Genomic DNA, 18,434 nt, shown 5'->3' with positions numbered 1-18,434 from the left:
TTAAAGACTTCAATTAACAGAGAGGAAAGATATTGACTAGGCCTCGTGCTAAGCATTTTCAGTAGACATCTCATCGAATCTTCCCAACAACCCCTTGTAATCGGTACAAGTGTAACCCATTGAACAGGTGAAAAAACTGGCTCAGGAAAACTCAGTTGTAAAGAGCACCCAGGTAGTGAATAGCAGGATCAAGAATATAGTCCATCGGGGTGCCTGGGTGGCTCAGTCAGTGGGTTAAACCTCTGCCTTCAGCTCAGGTCATGATCCCAGAGTCCTGGGATAGAGCCCCACATCAGGCTCCCTGCTCAGCAGGGAGCCTGCTTTCCCCTCCTCTCCTCCTGCCTCTCTGCCTACTTGTGATCTCTCTCTGTCAAATAAATAAAACCTTAAAAAAAAAAAAAAGAATAGAGCCCATCATCATCTGGCTCCAATCCTATGTTCTAACAGCCTACCACAAGCTTCCTGGTGCAGCATCTCAGGAAAGAGACTGAACTCTGGGATGCAGGAGGGAGCTGGTGTCACAAAGGAGGTGATTTTTTTTTTTTTTTTTAAGATTTTATTTGACAGAGAAAGAAAGAGGGAGAGAACACAAGTGGTGGGTGGGGGGAGCAGCAGGCAGAGGGGAGGGAAAAGTAGGCTCCTGGCTGAGCAGGAAGACTGACATGTGGCTGGATCCCAGAACCCTGGGATCAGGAGCTGAGCTGAAGGCAGACACTTAACCAACTGAGCCACCCAGGTGCCCCAAAGGAGGTGATATTTTAAGTGCATCTCTAAATAAGCGTTTTTCAGGCAATTGTGCCAGGGAAAGTTGGAGGGAAGTATATCACAGAAAAGTATACTATAGGCAGGTCCTGTGGAGCAGGTAGAAAGTCATGGATGAGGATAGCATATTCGCCAAAATGCTGGTGGTATGAAGAGTGCCTAGGGGGGCGTCTGGGTGGCTCAGTGAGTTAAGTCTCTCATGATCTCATGATCTCAGGGGCTTGGGATCAAGCCCCCCATCTGGCTCTCTGCTCAGTGGGGAGCCTGCTTCCCCTTCTCTCTTTGCCTGCCTCTCTGCCTACTTGTGATTTCTCTCTGTCAAATAAATAAATAAAATCTCAAAAAAAAAAAAAAAGAGTGCCTAGGATGGGAGATGGGGCTGTGTAAGTCGGTAGGACTGCCTTGAGTGCCATCTAGATTTTATCCTTTGGGGTGGTGTAGGAGTGGAGTAGATAGGGTCTTGAAGGATTTTTAAGCAGGAAAGGAGTTAGAAGATTTGTACTTTGGAAGGTAAGTCTGGCAGAGAAGTATGGAAGAAGGTGCTTTGAGCAGGGATGAGGGATGGTGGTGCTGGTGCTGGTGGTGGAGGAACTGGAGGTAGGGAGCCCACACCTTGTTCTCTGTGAGACATAATGAGGTTATGAGAAACTAAAGGCTATTGCAGGAGAATAGAGAGAAGTGACAGATCTGAGACAGGACCTTGAAGTTTTGATGCCCAATTGAATGTGGAGAGGAAAGGAGGTGAGTGAGAGGGACTCCCATCCCCGCTGGATGGGATAATGGTCAGATTTCTGAATGAGGGAGCTAGAAGTGTAGTGCTCATTCCCAGGACTCTAGGAGGAGGAGCAGTGGACGTGAGTTTTGGGTGTGATAAGCTTGGGGGCAACTGTGGGCCATTTCACTGGGAAATGGTCAAGAGGAGGCTAGACCCATCTTGTCACTATTTCATGAGTGGTTCCACTCAAGAGCCGACCTTTACCTTTTATCATTATCCTGCCTATCCTATCAGTCACCAAGGCCTGTCAATTTTACCTTCTTAAATATTTCTTTCTTCCCTGCTTACATAGATCTCTAAATTGGTCATTTGGATTCATGTGTTCAGTGCCAAATAACAGTAAACACCTTTGTGTTTCTATAAGGCCCTTCAAAATCAGACCTTCTTTGGCTTTATCTCTCTTGACACCATCCCACAGAGAGCCTGCCCTCCAGCCACACTGAAGCAGCCACACTTGCCAAAAGATCATGATTTCTCACTTCTGTGTCCAAGAACAAAGACCTATCTCCAACTCCAACCAGCCCCCCTACCCCCTGGTTGCACACCAGCGGGAGACAATGATGAATAAGACGGTGCTGACCCTCCAAGAGCGCCTAGTGGATGATCAGAAAATTGTGGCTCTTCTGATTTATATTTATGTCCCTTCTTCAAGGTTCACTGACAGCAAAAAGCTAGGCTCCAGGATGTTCATTCAACTAAAGTGGGCAGTTTTACTGCAAAGAATCCGGTGGGGTTTTTTTTGTTTGTTTGCTTTGTTTTGTTTTTGTTTTGTTTTGTTTTAGATTTATTTATTTGACACAGAGAGAGATCACAAGTAGGTGGAGAGAGCAGCAGGCAGAGAGAGAGGGGGAAGCAGGCTGGCTCCCTGCTGAGCAGAGATTCCCAACTCCATGACCCTGGGATCATGACCTGAGCTGAAGGCAGAGACTTAACCCACTGAGCCACCCAGGCACCCCTCTGGTGGTTATTTAATCATAACATAAAATAGATGGTTTGTGCTGTTTAATTCTACTGGAATTAGTGAAAATGTGAGAGGAGTTCTATTATGCATGCCGTAAATATGTCCATGTAAAAAGTTAAAGGAGCTTGTTTTATTATGTTACAAGTAAGCAGATCTAAATTCATAATAAAATATTCTGCTGAATCTCAGAATTCTAAAAAATGTCTTGGCTGTCGATAGGATAACCTGCAATTACACTATATAGATAGTGAAATTATTTGTGGCCAGAAACAGACTTTCAACTTTCACTTGGTAAAGGCAACAAAAACACTTGTAATAATCTTGCTTAAAGTAGCCCATTCAGATTAAGCCAAAATTATCCCAGAGATTTAATATTAAAAATAGGCTGAGAGTTGTTTGAACTGTGATCACCCCCAAAAATGAGGGGATAAACATTCTTCTTGCTACATTTTTTTTTTTTGGAAAATCCCTGTGCTGCTCTGAGGAAGACAAAACAAAGGTAAACAGCATGTGCAACCGAAATCTTGCTCAGCAGAGTGATTTATTTTCTGGCCTACTAACCAGTGACAGGAGCACATCTATCTTGTCCCAGTTGCCCTGGGTTTATCCATCCCTTTGAGCCGGAATTCTCAAAGCAAGGAGTGGAGTGTAGCGTTTGAGACCTTTATAGATGGATGTGTGGCATCCATCACACTGCAACTGAATTTTGGCTTGAAATTTAAGGTACACTGTTCAATCGCTTTGTGCCTCGGTTTCCCTGTCTACACAATGGGGATTGTTGGAAGGGGTTAAATGTGATCATACAGAGCTTGGAACTGTGCCTGGCAACGAGTAAACCCTCAACATATGTGAGTTATCATTACACGTCAAGAGTTCCCTTCAGCGACCCAGTCGGCTTGTCTTTCTAAATATTAGCACAATAAATATAAATGGCATCAGAACGTGAGGGGGCAGAGGCCACGTGATCCTTCCACGAAAGCCACATGTAGGGGCCTCCAGAGAGTTAGCAATAAGCCGGGAAAAGGAAAGGTAGGCGCGTCCGTGGCCCGCGCGATTTCCCGCCGCGCCCGCGTCCCGGGCGGCGGGCGGGCTCCGGGGGCGCCCGGGCCACGGCGGCGGCGGCGGCGGCGGCGGCGCGAGCGGCGCCTCTGGGCCGGTGAATCATCCCGGCAGACACCGAGAGCCGCGGCAGCAGAGAGCAGCGCTGAAAAATGGCTGAAGCGGGCACGGGCTTTCTGGAGCAGCTCAAGTCCTGCATAGTTTGGTCTTGGACTTATCTCTGGACCGTGTGGTTCTTCATCGTGCTCTTCCTGGTCTACATCCTGCGGGTGCCCTTGAAAATCAACGACAACTTGAGCACAGGTAAGGCCGGGGCCGCGGGGCCCGCGGCGCTCGCCCCTCCCCCGCCCCGGAAAGTTAGTGCAACTCGCGCGGGGCCGCGGCTGGCGGGGGCGGGAGGCCGGGCGCGCGCTCGGGGACGCGCCAGGGCCCGCGCACTGGACGCCCGCGGCCACCCGCCGAGGACGCGGCGCCTCAGGTGGCTGGGGCCGGGCTGCGGGGTCCGCGGGCCGCGTGGGGGCGGCCGGCGGCCTTCCCGGCCCCGCCGCCCCGAGACCCTGCGGAGGTGGAGCCGCGCTGTGCACACGCCGCGAGGCGGGCCCGGCAGGCGGCTACGGCACCGCGGCCCGATGGGGCCGCCCTGCCGGGGGCCGGTCGCCGGGCGAAGAAGGGCAGGCGTCGGGAGCGAGGGAGTTCTGACCGACTCCCCCTCGGGTGTGGGAGCGCGGACCCCGAGGTTCTCCTCAGAGTTAGACCGTGCCCTTCCTCACACCCTGTGGGCCGGGGCTTCCATCCTAAGTGCAGTCGGACCAGGCGTCTCTCCCCAGCTGGCGGCACTCGGCCGGCTGAGGGCGCCTCCGAGTCAGGGCTGCCCCGGGCTGCCCGGCGCTGAAGCCCCTCAGCCGGGGCCGAGTCCGACTCGGCCGAGTCCGACAGCCCCGGCGGCGCCTCGGGGGCCCGTATCTGAGCCCCTCGCGGCTGCGAGGGAAACGGCGTCGCTCGGATTTCCAGGGGCCGAGGGCCACCTTGTTAGGGGTACGGATGACGTGTCGGGTGACCAAACGGAATGTCAGAGGGACAAAAGGAGAGACGGGAAATCGAATTCGTGATGGTTTTCCAGGATCTCGACGCTTCCCTCCACCCTCTCCCCGCCCGCAGCAGGCTCTGGTAACTAGCCCTGTCCGGTGTCTTTGAGAAAGCTCCGCAGGCTACGAAGGCAGCCCCGCATGTCTCCTCCTCACCGTCCTAAGTGCAGAAGGTAATGAGCCCAGGACCTTAATAAACTGGCAGCTGGCCGACCGAGTCCTTAAAAACAGCCACGAAGAAAATCCACACCAGCCGTAACACTCCAGAGACCATTGAGAAACACAACGTAGATTTTGTAAAAGGGTTTACAGTTCTTCTCTGAAGTCTGGAAGTAGTTGTGGGACTCAAGTCAGACAGTTGTTGTTTTTTTTTTTTTTTTAATTTGTAATTTTTAAGTTTCACAATACTTTCGAGGAAAATCCTTACAGTCCCGAATAGGTGTGTAATGTACATACTCCATCGGGCGTGTGATTTACATAGTCTGGGAGTCCAGGTTTGGTAACGCGTGGTCCTGTGTGGTGGCAACTGCACTAAAATAATTTTTTAGAACACTTGAGATAATACGCTCATTTTGTTAGATACTAGTGCCTTTAAATTCTAAACTTTGGGTATCTTGATTACTCTTAACTTGAACTCCTGTTCATATTTACATTTGTTTCTTAGTGTCCCTGGGAGACAGGATTCTGCACCCTAGAATCCTGCCATTTTAATAGGTGTTGCTCAGCCCTTAGATTTAGTCATCTCAAAGACCATGGCTTTCTGGCTGTTTTTCTTTGAGAGTGGCCGATTTTCACGGACTGTCTTCCTTGGTTTAGGCAGATATATCTCCAAGATACCTCTAGTCCCAAAGCCCTGTGATTTTAAGAAGTTATTTGAATATATGTGGTAAGGGAATCCTATAGTTATTGATAAGCAGGTTTGATTTTTTTTCTCCCTGAAAATTTAATGTAGGATTTTAAAAAATGGGAATGTTTCTCATTTAATACACATTCAAAATTTAATACACACTTGCATACAACATTTTTTAAAAGTGGGTTAAATAATCATCCGTGTGTGTATATGTGTTCATGTGCCCATGAGTGGTCTGTGCTGAACAAGCAAGAAGCAGAAGACCTACTGGGAAACCATGTAGTTTTTAAGGAAGAAAATACTGTAGTTGGATGTTCTCCCTACAGCTTTAAATCTGGCATATCTTATAAATCCTTTTTTTGTTGTTTGTTTGTTTGTTTTTTTTAAAGATTTTATTTATTTATTTGACAGAAATCACAGTGGGCAGAGAGAGAGAGAGGAGGAAGCAGGCTCCCTGCTGAGCAGAGAGAGCCCAATGCAGGACTCGATCCCGGGACCCCGAGATCATGACCTGAGCTGAAGGCAGCGGCCCAACCCACTGAGCCACCCAGGCGCCCCTCCTTTTGTTAATTAGTATAGGATTGTTGCTTATTTGGGCTGATAAGAAGTAGAAAATAGGAAGATGTACAAACCATCAGAGCTGGATGTCATCAGGTATAGTATGGAGGGGGTCTGAGGCTGTTTGTGCTAGTGAGTCTGGGCTTCTGTTTTCAGTGTGGTTTTATGCACATTTTAGTCATAAAGGAAGGTAAAAGGAGAAGCGTAGAGACAACTACCTCTTTGCTATTTTTTGTAGTAGTTCCTTACCATTCACTGGATGAGTGAATTTCCAAGTTGTGGTATATCCAGTGAGTTGGTATAGGAACAGTGAAATTGATCAAACATATTAGTGGGCATGTGCCTTACTTAAATTTTCAGCTTTAGATTGAGGTTGGAAACTGACATGAAACCTTTAATTCTGTGATGGGTCATATGCATGTAATTCATGGTGTTCTAGTTCGTGAACACATAAAAGGACAATTTTCTAATTAATGTCAGCTTTAAGTTTAGGATATATCCCAGACATTTTAGTTGCCCTTACCTATTTTTGGAGACACTTCTCTCAGCCATTAATGAAGCAATGTAAATGATACTTTTTTTCCTAGGCCCTCAGTTACTGTACATGTGCAGTGTTAGTTTTTTATTCTTTAAGATTCTCTTTAGCTCTAGGATTCTGTTTCAGTGTCTTGGTATACATTTCATTGAGTGCAGAGTATAGAAATAAGCAAATAGGTGGGCTTAATATATGTGAATATATATACTTAGTGAATATATTTTTTTTCTAGTTTGTACTCGAATTCCTTTGAATACAACTTCAGATACAATGTGACTTCTGCCAGTGGCTTTCCTTCTCACTGAAAATAAAATCCAGATCTGTTCCCCTGGCTTACACAGTTTGATGATTTGATCCATTCCTACTTCTCCAATCTGAACTTCTACCATTCTTTCTTGAGGTTATTATCTTGCAAGACATTTTGTGATTCTTTATTATTCTTAAAGATTTATTTATTTGAGACAGAGGTAGGGCACAGATGGGCACAGGCTGAGGGGGTGGGCAGGGCATGGAGCCTCATGTGGCTCATCTGGCTCATCTCACAACCCTGAGGTCATGACCTGTGCGGAAATCAAGTGTTGGATGCCCAACCGACTGAGCCACTGAGGTACCCTCTTCTTTCTTATTCTTAAATATACCTCGCTTGTTCCTGCCTTGCAGCTTTACTAGCTGTGTGCTTGCTCCACCCAGAATGTTTTCCTATTTGATTTTTTTTTTTTTTTTTTTTTTTTTTTTTAATAAGAGACAGAGGGAGAGAGAGCAAGCGAGCACAGGCAGACAAAGAGGCAGGCAGAGGCAGAGGGAGAAGCAGGCTCCCTGCCAAGCAAGGAGCCCGATGTGGGACTCGATCCCAGGACCCTGGGATCATGACCTGGGCCGAAGGCAGCTGCTTAACCAACTGAGCCACCCAGGCGTCCCTCCTATTTGATTTTTGCACAGTAGTCTTACTAGTCACATCTCTGCTTAAATTTGCTTCTTTTGAGAGGTTTTCGCTGATGACCCAATCTAAAATGACTATCCAGTTACTGTAATATCACCAGATTTGAATTCTCTGCACAGCATTTAGCACTGTTTGATGTAGTTCTTACTTGTTTGTTTATTGATGCATTGTCATAGTTGTACCCCATGTACTGTAAGCTCCATGGGAGTAGGGGTCTTGTTTTGTCTTACTGTATATTTCCAGGATCTTGAACAGTGACTGTTCGGGCCTAGTGCTTAGTATATATTTGCTGAATGAATGAAAACTATCTCAGTTGGTTGTGGTGACTCAGCAGTAACACTCTTCTTTAGGAAATGATTTTGGAATCTATTATTTCTTATGAGATTGCGAATTGTGTTCACTGACTCTAAGTTATAAAGACTACCCTGAAATGTTTACTGCTGTCCCAAAATATTTACATGTTTTGATCCTTTCTTTAGGGGTAGAATATAAGGAAGGTTAGCCTTCTGGTTCATATTGTAAAGTATATGTAATATAAAGGATGTTAAGAGTAAAAAATTAATTACATTTTTGTGTAGTATAACCTGGAACTTCAAACATAGAATTTACTGAGTTAGGTACCTCATATCACCTGTAAGAAACACCAGCTATGATGGGTGAAAGGAGCATTGAATTTAGAAGATTTGAGTTTAAATCCCGGTTTGCCATCTGCTGGGTAGCATTGGACAAATTACTTTGAACGACTTTTTTCTCATTTATAAGATGAGGACAGTAATCTCCATTTCTTAGATTTATTTTGAACTTCAAATGAAATAACCTTTAGCACTGAACCCTGAGCATTGCTCATTAATAATATTAGCAACCATATACTGTATACCTAGTTGTCGCGTCCATTTCACTGACTCTGAACTGTGTTCATTTATTAGTTAATTCATTCATCCACTGGTTTTTTTAATTCATTCATTTGGGGAAGAGAGGCAGGTACCTGGAGATTGAAGTTGTATTATTCTTGTCAATTATGATTTGGACCTACAATCTCATGTCAGGTATATTCCTTCCAGTTTCCTCACTTGTTTTCTGTGCTGAAAAATTATCATTCTCTGATACATTGTCTTGTTTGCTAATGCTTCCTGGTATATTTTGCACGCTATGAACAAGAGCCGTGCATGGTGCAGTCACATCTTAAAAATAGGATTGAATGTAAATCTGTTAATTCAACGTAGGAAGGGATGAGGATTCAACGCTTAATTGAGTTCTTACATGAGCCTAGCACTGCACTGCTTGCTGTGTCACTCTGGGCTTGTCCATGGAAGTCTGTGTAAACAGCTACATAAACAGCTACGTGGCTCATACTCTCTTTGTACATGTTGAATAAAAACTGTCAAGATAAAATGACTGCAGTTACGATACTAGTTGTCCAATTAAAGGAAAAAGTACAGGTGAACACATTTAAGAATGTATTTTGATGGGAGAACAGCCTAATTTATGAGTGAAGATGAGAACTGGGTAGAGACCTTTGGATGGGTCTGTTCCCTTAGAATACTCAGAAGAGCTTGAGAGCAAGGGTTATGATATTTTTTTAACTTTGTATTTCCATCATTTGCTTATCACTCAGTGATGATACATGAAAAGGTAAATGAGTGAGTATTTTTAAAGCTTCCAAGATTAATGACACCAGTGGTACTTTTCTTATTTCACTTCACCACCTAAGGTTTTTCCTTCCCTTGGTTCAGAGGGCTATTGCTAATACTTACCATTCAAGGCTGGACTTATTTGGCTCATAACCGAAACTCAGAGAGAGAGGATTTTTCTAAGGTAACTGGAGCAAAAGCTTGAAGACAAGGGAGGAAAAAGAGTGTTCTTGTGATTCAGAGGAGGTGTTTGTCCAAGGTGAAGTAATGGAAAAATTCAGAACTGGAAAACACTAAGGGGAAAAAGAGACAGCGAGGTGTAAATGTGACTAGTCAGTTGGGTCAAAACGATCAATTATTGTCTAAATGTGGGGCTGCAGTGGGATTGACAGAAAGTGTGGAACTGGACAAATAAGACTAGATGAGGCACAACTTTGGGCATTCTCTGAATATTGCTATGGTTGACATCAGTTGCCTTTGACTTTCCAGCCTGGTGATAGAATTGGTTCCTTGACTGGAATGCAACTTCGTATGAGATAGTAAATTGAATGAGAAAGTGCTTTGTAGACTATAAACTGCCATTTAAATCCAAGGCATTACATAGGTTGTTTCTCCAGAAGTTTATATTCTATAGACTTTCACAATGACATGGCATGTTAAAATATATAATGGGATCTCATTTATCCTGGAGAATCTTTCTTAAGAATATCTAAGAGTTTGACTAAACAGAGTAATGACTTACTGGTTTGATTTTTTTTTTTTTTTTTTTTGAGTAGGGGCTTCTTCAACCCAGGGCTTGAACTCACAATCTTGAGATCAAGCCCCAAGCTGAGAACAGAGAATCAGACACTCAACTGAATGAGCTACTCAGGCACCCTTTATTGGATTGTTTTTAACCACATAGTAGTGAATGTCTGTTTGTTGTAAATATGAAACAAAATCTTCTGGCATGCTTATTGTGTTTGAGATGTCATTGTAAAGATATCTATAACAGGTTTTTATTTTCCCAGAAGAGAGAGAATACGTAATGAAATTCATTTTTGGTGTTACAGTGGAGCAGGGCAGTTGCTCATGTGTTACTGTTACCAGTCCTTCAAATATAGCAGGCATTCTTGCTCTACCTACTGTGCTAAAATAGGAAACTGACAGGCTCAGTTAGCTCCAATAGTATTTCATAGTAGCTGAAGCTGTGGCCATAGGAATCACTGTTTAATTCCAGTTACTAAATCACTCAGCAAAATAAGGCAATGTTTATCTGAGAGAGGATTTTTTTTCCTCTCTGAATTTTAGGAAACTGAAAGTATGCTAGCTATAAGCATACTTTGTGGAGGACCCTAATTTTGTTTCTTAAAATTTTTTTCAAGGTTTTATTTATTTGTCAGAGAGAGAAGGTGAGAGGGCAGGGTGTCCAAACTGAGGGAAAGGCAGGGAGGGAGGAGCAGGCTCCCAGCTGAGCAGGGAGCCTGATGTAGGACTGGAACCCAGGACCCTGTGATTGTCACCTGAACTGAAGGCAGGTACTTAACCGACTGAGCCACCCAGGTGCCCCTGTTTCTTAACTTTACTTGCAAATCTAATAAAGGATCTTGGTTAAGGTCAGTCTTTTTGAAAGTTTGAACAAGTCTGTAGAGGACTTTGAAGAAATCTCTGAGGTTACTCACTGAGAAGGACTGTTTGTTTTGTTTTGTTGAAAAAAAGCTTAACAATTTAAAACAACACAAATAGTTGAAAGATTCTGAGGCACAAAAGTCTTAAAAAAGGAAGTGGCTCTTCAGGCAGTTTGGATCTGTATTTATGTGTGATCTACAGTTAGAGGATTTTTTTGTTTGTTTTGTTACAAAGTCAATTGTAATACCAATATAAAGTGTTATTTGATTAGTACTAGGTAATAGTAGAATGCTTTCAGTCCTCTCTGTTAAGCTTTTCTAGTTTCTTTCTTTTGGGAATGAGAGAATGAAATTTACCTTTTTTGCCAAATTGATCTTTTTCATTTATTTGCTATGTACTATTTATCAAGTATTAATAATAGAATTAATAAAATAATGCTCTTAGGTGTGCATGTGTTACACTCACTTGACTCAACTGGTGTCCTTTCTGGGATATACATTCATATTCCTCTAGTGTCCCATAATCAGAACTGGTGTGATCTGGTTTTGTACTTTTCCCTCCAGCTTTGATGGAGAGGGAGGGGAATTCTTATCCTCTATCACTGATACCTTTTATTTAAAACAAAACAAAACAAAACAAAACAAAACAAAACAAGTAATACTTTTCTCAGTTCAGGCTTAGAGTATTTGACATTATGGTTTAGAGAGACAAGTTTTTCTTAAGTTTATTTGGCTCTTTTAACAAAGAGAATGTTTTAAATTGCACCCTTACATTTGTGAGATGAAGTGTGAGATGCTGAGTTATAATTTTTAAAGATTAGAAAGTTTATTCTCAATTTTTTTCTCTTAACTGAAAGTTGTATATGTGTTATTATCATTCAGTAAAAGTTTGAAAATCTAATATAAAAAAATCTAACGGTAAATCTAATCTGTTAGAGAAAGTCACTATCCTAAGAATAAACATTTTTTTCTGTACATTATTTGAACAGTCATTCTCAGAGGGAAAGTACAGAAGCAATAACAATTAAGTTTGAACAAAGATATGCAGACATTAAGAAGTATCCCTAAAAATGTTTGATTTTACAAACAGTTTTGTTTTGTTTTTGCTTACCTATAGAAAACAATGTAATAATTTCTGATAGATTTTAAAGGACAGTCAAAGGACCTATAATTCTTAAAAAACGAGCATTTTTAGGGGCGCCTGGGTGGCTCAGTTGTTAAGCATCTGCCTTTGGCTCAGGTCATGATCCCAGGATCCTGTGATAGAGCCCTACATCTGGCGCTCTGCTCAGCGGGAAGCCTGCTTCTCCCTCTCCCACTCCCCCTGCTTGTGTTCCCTCTCTTGCTGTGTCTTTCTCTGTCAAGTAAATAAATAAAATCTCTAAAAAAAAAGGAGCATTTTAAGTTTTAACTGTGAGAATATATGGGCCTGAGAAAGCAAGTAAGATACTTAGAAAAGATAAGAGCATTTACTATACAAATGGGAGGGAATCTAAATTCAAAGCTTGCATCAAAGCTGTCTAGCTGTGAAGAGAGAACCGAGATTTCTTATTGCTCAGTCCAAAGGGAAAACTTAAATGATATTAGTAAGTGTAGTGATTAGCAGACTGGGACTAGCCGGGGAAACAGATTTGTGTAACAGTAGGCACAGGTAAAGATTTTTCCCTAATGTGTCTTGAACATTATGGCTACCCATTGTTTCATGTCTAACTTATTGCTCTTTAGGAATAAACATGACTTAGAATATAAAGCCCTTTTTAATATATCTTCTATTTAGAATACTTGCAAAAACTAAAGGAGATATAAAAATAGACATTAAGACAGTATTTTATTCATGGATTACACTCTGTTGCAGTCATTTATTATCTCAGTAAAACATTCTATTTCATTAAAGATATGCTATTGATATGTGAATACTGTTAATACTTAGCTTTATAGGAATCTCACTGACTAGCCAACCAGAGGATTGAAAAGTGGGGTGGGTGTGGAGGAATGGAAATATGACCAGGATGTGGGCCCTGTCTTCAAGATCCTTGGTGCAGAGAGGGAAAGAGAAACAGGCATACAAGCAACTCTCATCCAAAGTAAAATGTGTAGAGCAAAAAGGAGCAAACAAAAACTGAATATAAAGGATGAGAAAACTTGGAATTCATGTTGGTATTACTGAGCTGGACCTTGCTCTAGGAACCCCTATGCTAATGGAACTGCATTAACAAGGAATATCTTACCACTTGGTGCCTTCAGAACACTACAGGTATGGCTGAGGGAGGGATGAAAAAGGAAAATAGAGAATCCATTGGGGTTAAATTGGAGTTCATTGTGAGGAATTAAAATGGAAAAAGTTCTAATTACGATGTATTTTACCCATATAGAAAAGGATTGGAAATAATATAATAGGGTGACCCACAGCTCATATTTAAACATTATTTATGTCAGTATTTTGCCATAAGTATTCATATTGCTTTTTATTTCTCTTTTTACTATAAATTTTATAAACTATATTTTGTAGAACACTTTTAGATTTATAATAAAAATTACGATGTTAGTATAGAGAGTTCCCATATGCCTCACATGCAATTTCTCCTATTACTAATATCTTACATTGGTATGGTCCATTTGTAACAATTAATGAATAATATTGATATATTATTATTAATCAAAGTCCATAGTTTATTCAGATTTCCCTAGTTTTTACTGAATGTCCTTTTATGGTCCAGGATTCCATCCAAGATACCATACTACAATTAGTAGTCATGTCTCTTTAGACTCCTCTTGGCTATGGCAGTTTTTCATACTTTTTTTTGTATTCAGTGACCTTGACAATTTTGAGGAGTACTGGTTAGGTAATTTATAGACTGTTGGGATTTGTTTGATATTTTTCTCATGATCTTTCTATGATTATGGGTTTTGGGGAGGAAAACCACATAGGTAAATTGCCATGTTTATCACATATCAAGGGTACATACTATCAGTTTGACTTATCACTGTTGATGTTGACCTTGGTCACCTGGCTGAGGCAGAGTTAAGTGTGATACTGTAAAGTGCCTTCCTCAATATGTAGTCTTAGAATCAAAATCACTTGCATAGGCCATAAAAGAGTGAAGAGTTTTGCTCCCCCTTGTAGAAATGAACAAGGATCACCCAAATGAGAACAAGTAAAGGCTGTTTATTCAGTGCTTGCTATAGCCACCATCACTTGCTTTTGGCAGGGTCTCAAAGGCAAGCAGAGAAGTAGGAAAGCTCTGCAGTAGAAAAAGGAAAGGCTGCCAGTAGGCCCTGATTGGAGACTGCTAGCACAGAGAAGCCGAAGGGGGCTAACTAGAAGCAGAACGTCCTACATATTGGGTTTGGGAGGACATATTTGGCTTTTTTAGTTTGATCCTAAATTAGAAGTGGGGACAAAAATTAGAGAAACTATCACTTATTGGTCAAGTCCTGACTCTTTGGCTGAAGAGTACAGAAGTTGTGGTTTGGCTTTCAGGACTGGTGTTGCGGCTTCTGGATCAGAGTTCCATTTTTATATGTGGTCTGGTCACTGCCTGTTTGTATATTCAATCTTTCACCCACCTTGAGGGCAGAGTATTTACACCCGTAGTTGAAATTGTTCTCATTGGAGATTTGTCTGTTCTTATTCATTTAATCAGTATGGACTCATGGATATTTATTTTATACTTTGGGTTATAATCCCATACTGTTTTATATCTTTTATTGCTCATATCATTGTAGTTTTGGCCACTGGAAGCTCTTTCAGATGACTCCTGTATCCCTTTGACATACCCCTGTCATTATGGGATTTTTTTTTTTTTTTAAGCACTTTTCTTTATAGTGCTACAAGGTGCTCCTGGCTCATCTTGTATATTTCTTATCCCATCTTTCTTTTTAAAAAATAAACTCTTATCAATACAGGGAAAGCTGTACCACATCCCTTTCTATTCCTTCCCTCTCAATTGGAACCACTTTCCTGAAGTTGGCATTATTTCCTTTTATTTAATGTATTCATAAACAATATATAGTAATTTTTGTGAGTTTAAAGTATTTATACAAATAAAGTAGTATAATATTTGTTTAATAGATTATACAAATAAGGTAATAAGAAGGGGATTGTACATACTTTCAGTAACTTGTTCTGTTATGTGACATTATGCTTGTGAAATTCTTACATGTTGTAGCTGTAGTTTGCTTGTTTAATTAATTAGTTAATTAATTAATTTAGTACCCGATGTGGAGTCCAGTGTGGGTCTTGAACTCATCACCCTGAGATCAAGACCTGAGCTGAGATCAAGAAGCTTAACTGACTGGGCCAGGTGCTCCTGTAGTTAATTTATTTTAACGTATAGCATTCCATTGTATGAATGTACCATGACGTACACATTATATTACAAATAGTGAATGCTGCATGGACCTCTTTGCACTTGTGTCGGATTTCCCTAGAGAAGGGATTATCAATAGTAATGTAACCGGGTAGGGAAAGTTTGGAAATTTGTGGGGGACCTTTTTAGTTATCACAATGATTGCCATTATAGTAATGCTTGATGACCTGCAACAGGTGTGTTTGCTTGTATTCCACATAATTTTTAAATATCTCCCATAAATATTCATATAGACAAAAAAATCTGTTTATCTGACTTGAGTGTTCATTCTGCATGTAATCCTAAAATATTTTTGAAATAGTTATATGCTCTTTTTAAGAATTCAGACTACGGTGTAAATTGACAAAGGATTTTACTTTGTTCAGAACTTCACCAAGAACTGTTTACCATTTTGAAAACTTATGACTGCAATAGCACTACAGTTTGTAGTGTCTGAGTCACTAATACGGCACACTTGTATCAGCCCGCATTGGTAGGTTTTGCGTTCCTGGCAAAACCAGGATGCTTTTGTAGTACAAGTGATGCTTTTGTAGTACAAGTATCTGTCTACTTCATTAAGACTCCTACAAAAGTCTTGAAAACTTTGCATTCTGAATACAATTAAACTATTTTAAACAGGGTTGGGCTTGGGGTGAGGCAAGTGAGGTGCCTAGGTGCAGAATTGAAGGAGATATTCACTGTCAGAGTCCTGGAAGCGCAGCTCCAGCACTTGCACAACTTTGCTCCTCAAATTGCACACCCAAATCAGTGTGATTTCTAGAACTTTTGTGGCTCAGTTTTGGTTAATCATTCTTCCCATCTCTGCCATGCTCCTTTATACCATTGTCTTCACATTGCTGCTAAGTCAGGGCCGACATGCCTGCTTGGCGTGGTCTGACAGAGGTGATTTTAATCTGGAGTGCAGCTGACTAGAGCACCAAACCCTGAGTCTTAGTGGGGTTTTAATCTTGAAGCCATAGTTTTGGTAGATGGGTGGGCGATTCCAGGATTCTTTTTGATAAGCTAGTGGCTGGCAACTTGCTACATTCTTCAGTTTCAATTAATTTTATCCTATCAGGTAAGCAGGGAAAGGTGCCAAGAGCTTATCTGAGTCATTCCTTGTCTCCTTCTGGCCAGCCTCAGATTCTTTGGTAAAGCAGGTAAACTAACTGGCCATTGACAGTCTTCAAAGAGAGAAACAATAGGTCAGGAATGCTGGGCCAGTATATGTGGAACAATGGGTCCTTTGCGGGGGAAGGGAGAGGCTGCTTCCTGATCTACAGTGTAAGCTTTTCTGATGTCTTCAGAACTCCTTTTCCCTGGAGACACCAGCTTCCACAGAATGAGTGAGGATGAATCCCATTTCCGATGTCTTAGAATCCATCATCTTGAAAAGCAACAGAGGAGACCTAAAGTTGAATGGTCCAGTGGATCCTAGAAAAGGCTGTTGACTAGAACTTTGTGTGAGGATTTTTGAGTAGGGGAAATGAAATGCTTTGATATATGTCATGGAGATAATTATTGCTGGCAAAGATAAGCACACTATGCCAGCAGGAAACAGGTCATACACTCAAATTGTTTATTGAGAAGAATTTAATAAAGGGACTAATTATGAAGATGTGGGCAGGATAACAATAAAGGATATTTTATTAGTAATAAAAGATAGTGTAATACCCTGGTGCTAGAAGCAGCAGGGAGCCATAACCATGTGTAGGTGTGAAGGGACATGGGGAAGCAGCAGTTCCTGGAACACAGATAGAGAACAGTAGAAGAGCTGTGGTCGTTGGTAGAGACATGGCCAGTCTGTGACTCTGAGTTGACTCTGTACATTGGGAACTAGGGAGAAAGGCCTGTCCCTGTCCTCCTCTCTCTTAATTCCTTTTTAGGGTCTCTGAGTGGTTGGCCCAGAAGCTAGAGGTCGGAGTGGGAAAAGTGGGAAGTAGACATGGAGGGGCAAATGGAAGATACCTAGCATAAAGCACTTTTCTCTGACTCCTTGGACCATTTTTTAAAGAAAACCTCTTTCTCAGGATTCTGTTTTCAGCACTTTTTTTTTCTTAAGCAGTACCCTCCAGTAGTCTCATACAGGTGTAGGTCAACAGTTCTTTCCTGACCCTCTCCCAGCTTCCAGGTTTGCATTCTTAACAGCCTATTGGATATTTTCACTAGCTCTCTTCATTTCCTGAATGAGCTGAAAATGGAGCTGAATTTTTCCGAAGGATCACACTGCTTTTGAAACACTTAACAGTCTTCATCTTTCCTTTCCCTTACATGTGTTAGTTGGTAGATCCTGTCAAATTGATAGTGCCTCATGCATCTCTCTTTAGTTTCTACTCTGCCTTTATTTCAGCCTTTATAATCTTATTACAGTAGTCTCCCAATTGATCTTCCTGCCTCTAATCTCTCCTAATCTAATCTGCATACTGAAATTTGCTTTTAAATCCTTTAATGTTTTTCTGTTGCCTAGCAGATAAAATAGATACATCTAAGCCTAGTAATATTCTAGGCCCTCTTTCATTAGCTCCAGGGAGCGTTTCTAGCTTGATACTCAATACTAACCTTCATATTCCATGCTGTACTCAAAGTGTACTGTACTTCATGCAACATAATCATCTCCATGTTCATTAATTATCTTAAAAATTCCTCGCTTTTCATATAATGGAGGCCAGATGACTCATCTGCAAGTTGGATACCTCCAGTTACCTGAGTCCAAATGGTTACAAATACCCCAAATTCTAAGTGCCTCACATAACCAGTATATTCCATTATCTCCTTACTCTCCTATGTTTTCTGAGGAGCTTGACCTTTTCTTCCAGTCTTACTCCTACATCATAGTGCATCCAGGCCTGTCAGCTTGTGGACTCATAGGACTCTAGGTCTTCTCCCCGTCAGTGCATGTTCCTCTGTAAGCCAAGCCCTTCTATGTGATGGCATTGGTCATAATGAACAATTGACAGTGTACATGGAGGCCTCTATGGCAGTCCTAATTAATTTTTTTAAACTAAAATTTTTATTTAAAAGTAATCTCAAACTTACAGAGAAGTTGAAAATGTAATAATAGCCTAGTGTGAGTAGCAGCAGGGAGCCATTACTCATTTTTTTTTTCTTCCAGAACCATTGGAGAGTACACTGTTGATGTGATTCCCTTTACTTTAGGACGTAGTTCCTACAAACAAGGGTGTTCTCCTACCTAACCAGAAGAAGACCATCAAAACAAATTGATTTTGATAACTAATCAGTTTAATCAGAAATCAGTATAGTACAAATTAATCAATAACCAATAACTAGTTATGAGACCCTATTCAAGTCTCACCAGTGGTAC

The 18,434-nt window shown here is 41.5% G+C and overlaps 1 protein-coding gene across 7 annotated transcripts in view; it reads left to right on the top strand.

Annotated features, from left to right (window-relative positions):
- The first annotated feature begins 3,497 nt into the window (after positions 1-3,497).
- The window catches only part of ST7 (suppression of tumorigenicity 7), a 237,698-nt gene continuing 222,761 nt past the window's right edge, over positions 3,498-18,434 (top strand). For 3 of the 7 annotated variants that reach the window (XM_082692452.1, XM_082692450.1, XM_082692458.1), the window contains exon 1: positions 4,677-4,815. Coding sequence is in view for 4 of the 7 variants with exons in the window: in XM_082692448.1 (XP_082548574.1) it covers positions 3,710-3,860 (151 nt within the window). In the remaining 3 variants the exon portion in view is untranslated. Of the gene's footprint in view, positions 3,861-4,676; positions 4,816-18,434 lie in introns of those variants that run through there. The other 4 variants (XM_082692448.1, XM_082692454.1, XM_082692453.1 and 1 more) reach the window with 4 other exon arrangements.

The sequence above is a fragment of the Mustela nivalis genome (genome assembly GCF_964662115.1).
Source record: "Mustela nivalis genome assembly, chromosome: 12".
NCBI lineage: Eukaryota > Metazoa > Chordata > Mammalia > Carnivora > Mustelidae > Mustela > Mustela nivalis.
Note: the sequence above shows the minus strand (reverse complement) of the source record. Positions and strands in the feature narration are given on the sequence as shown.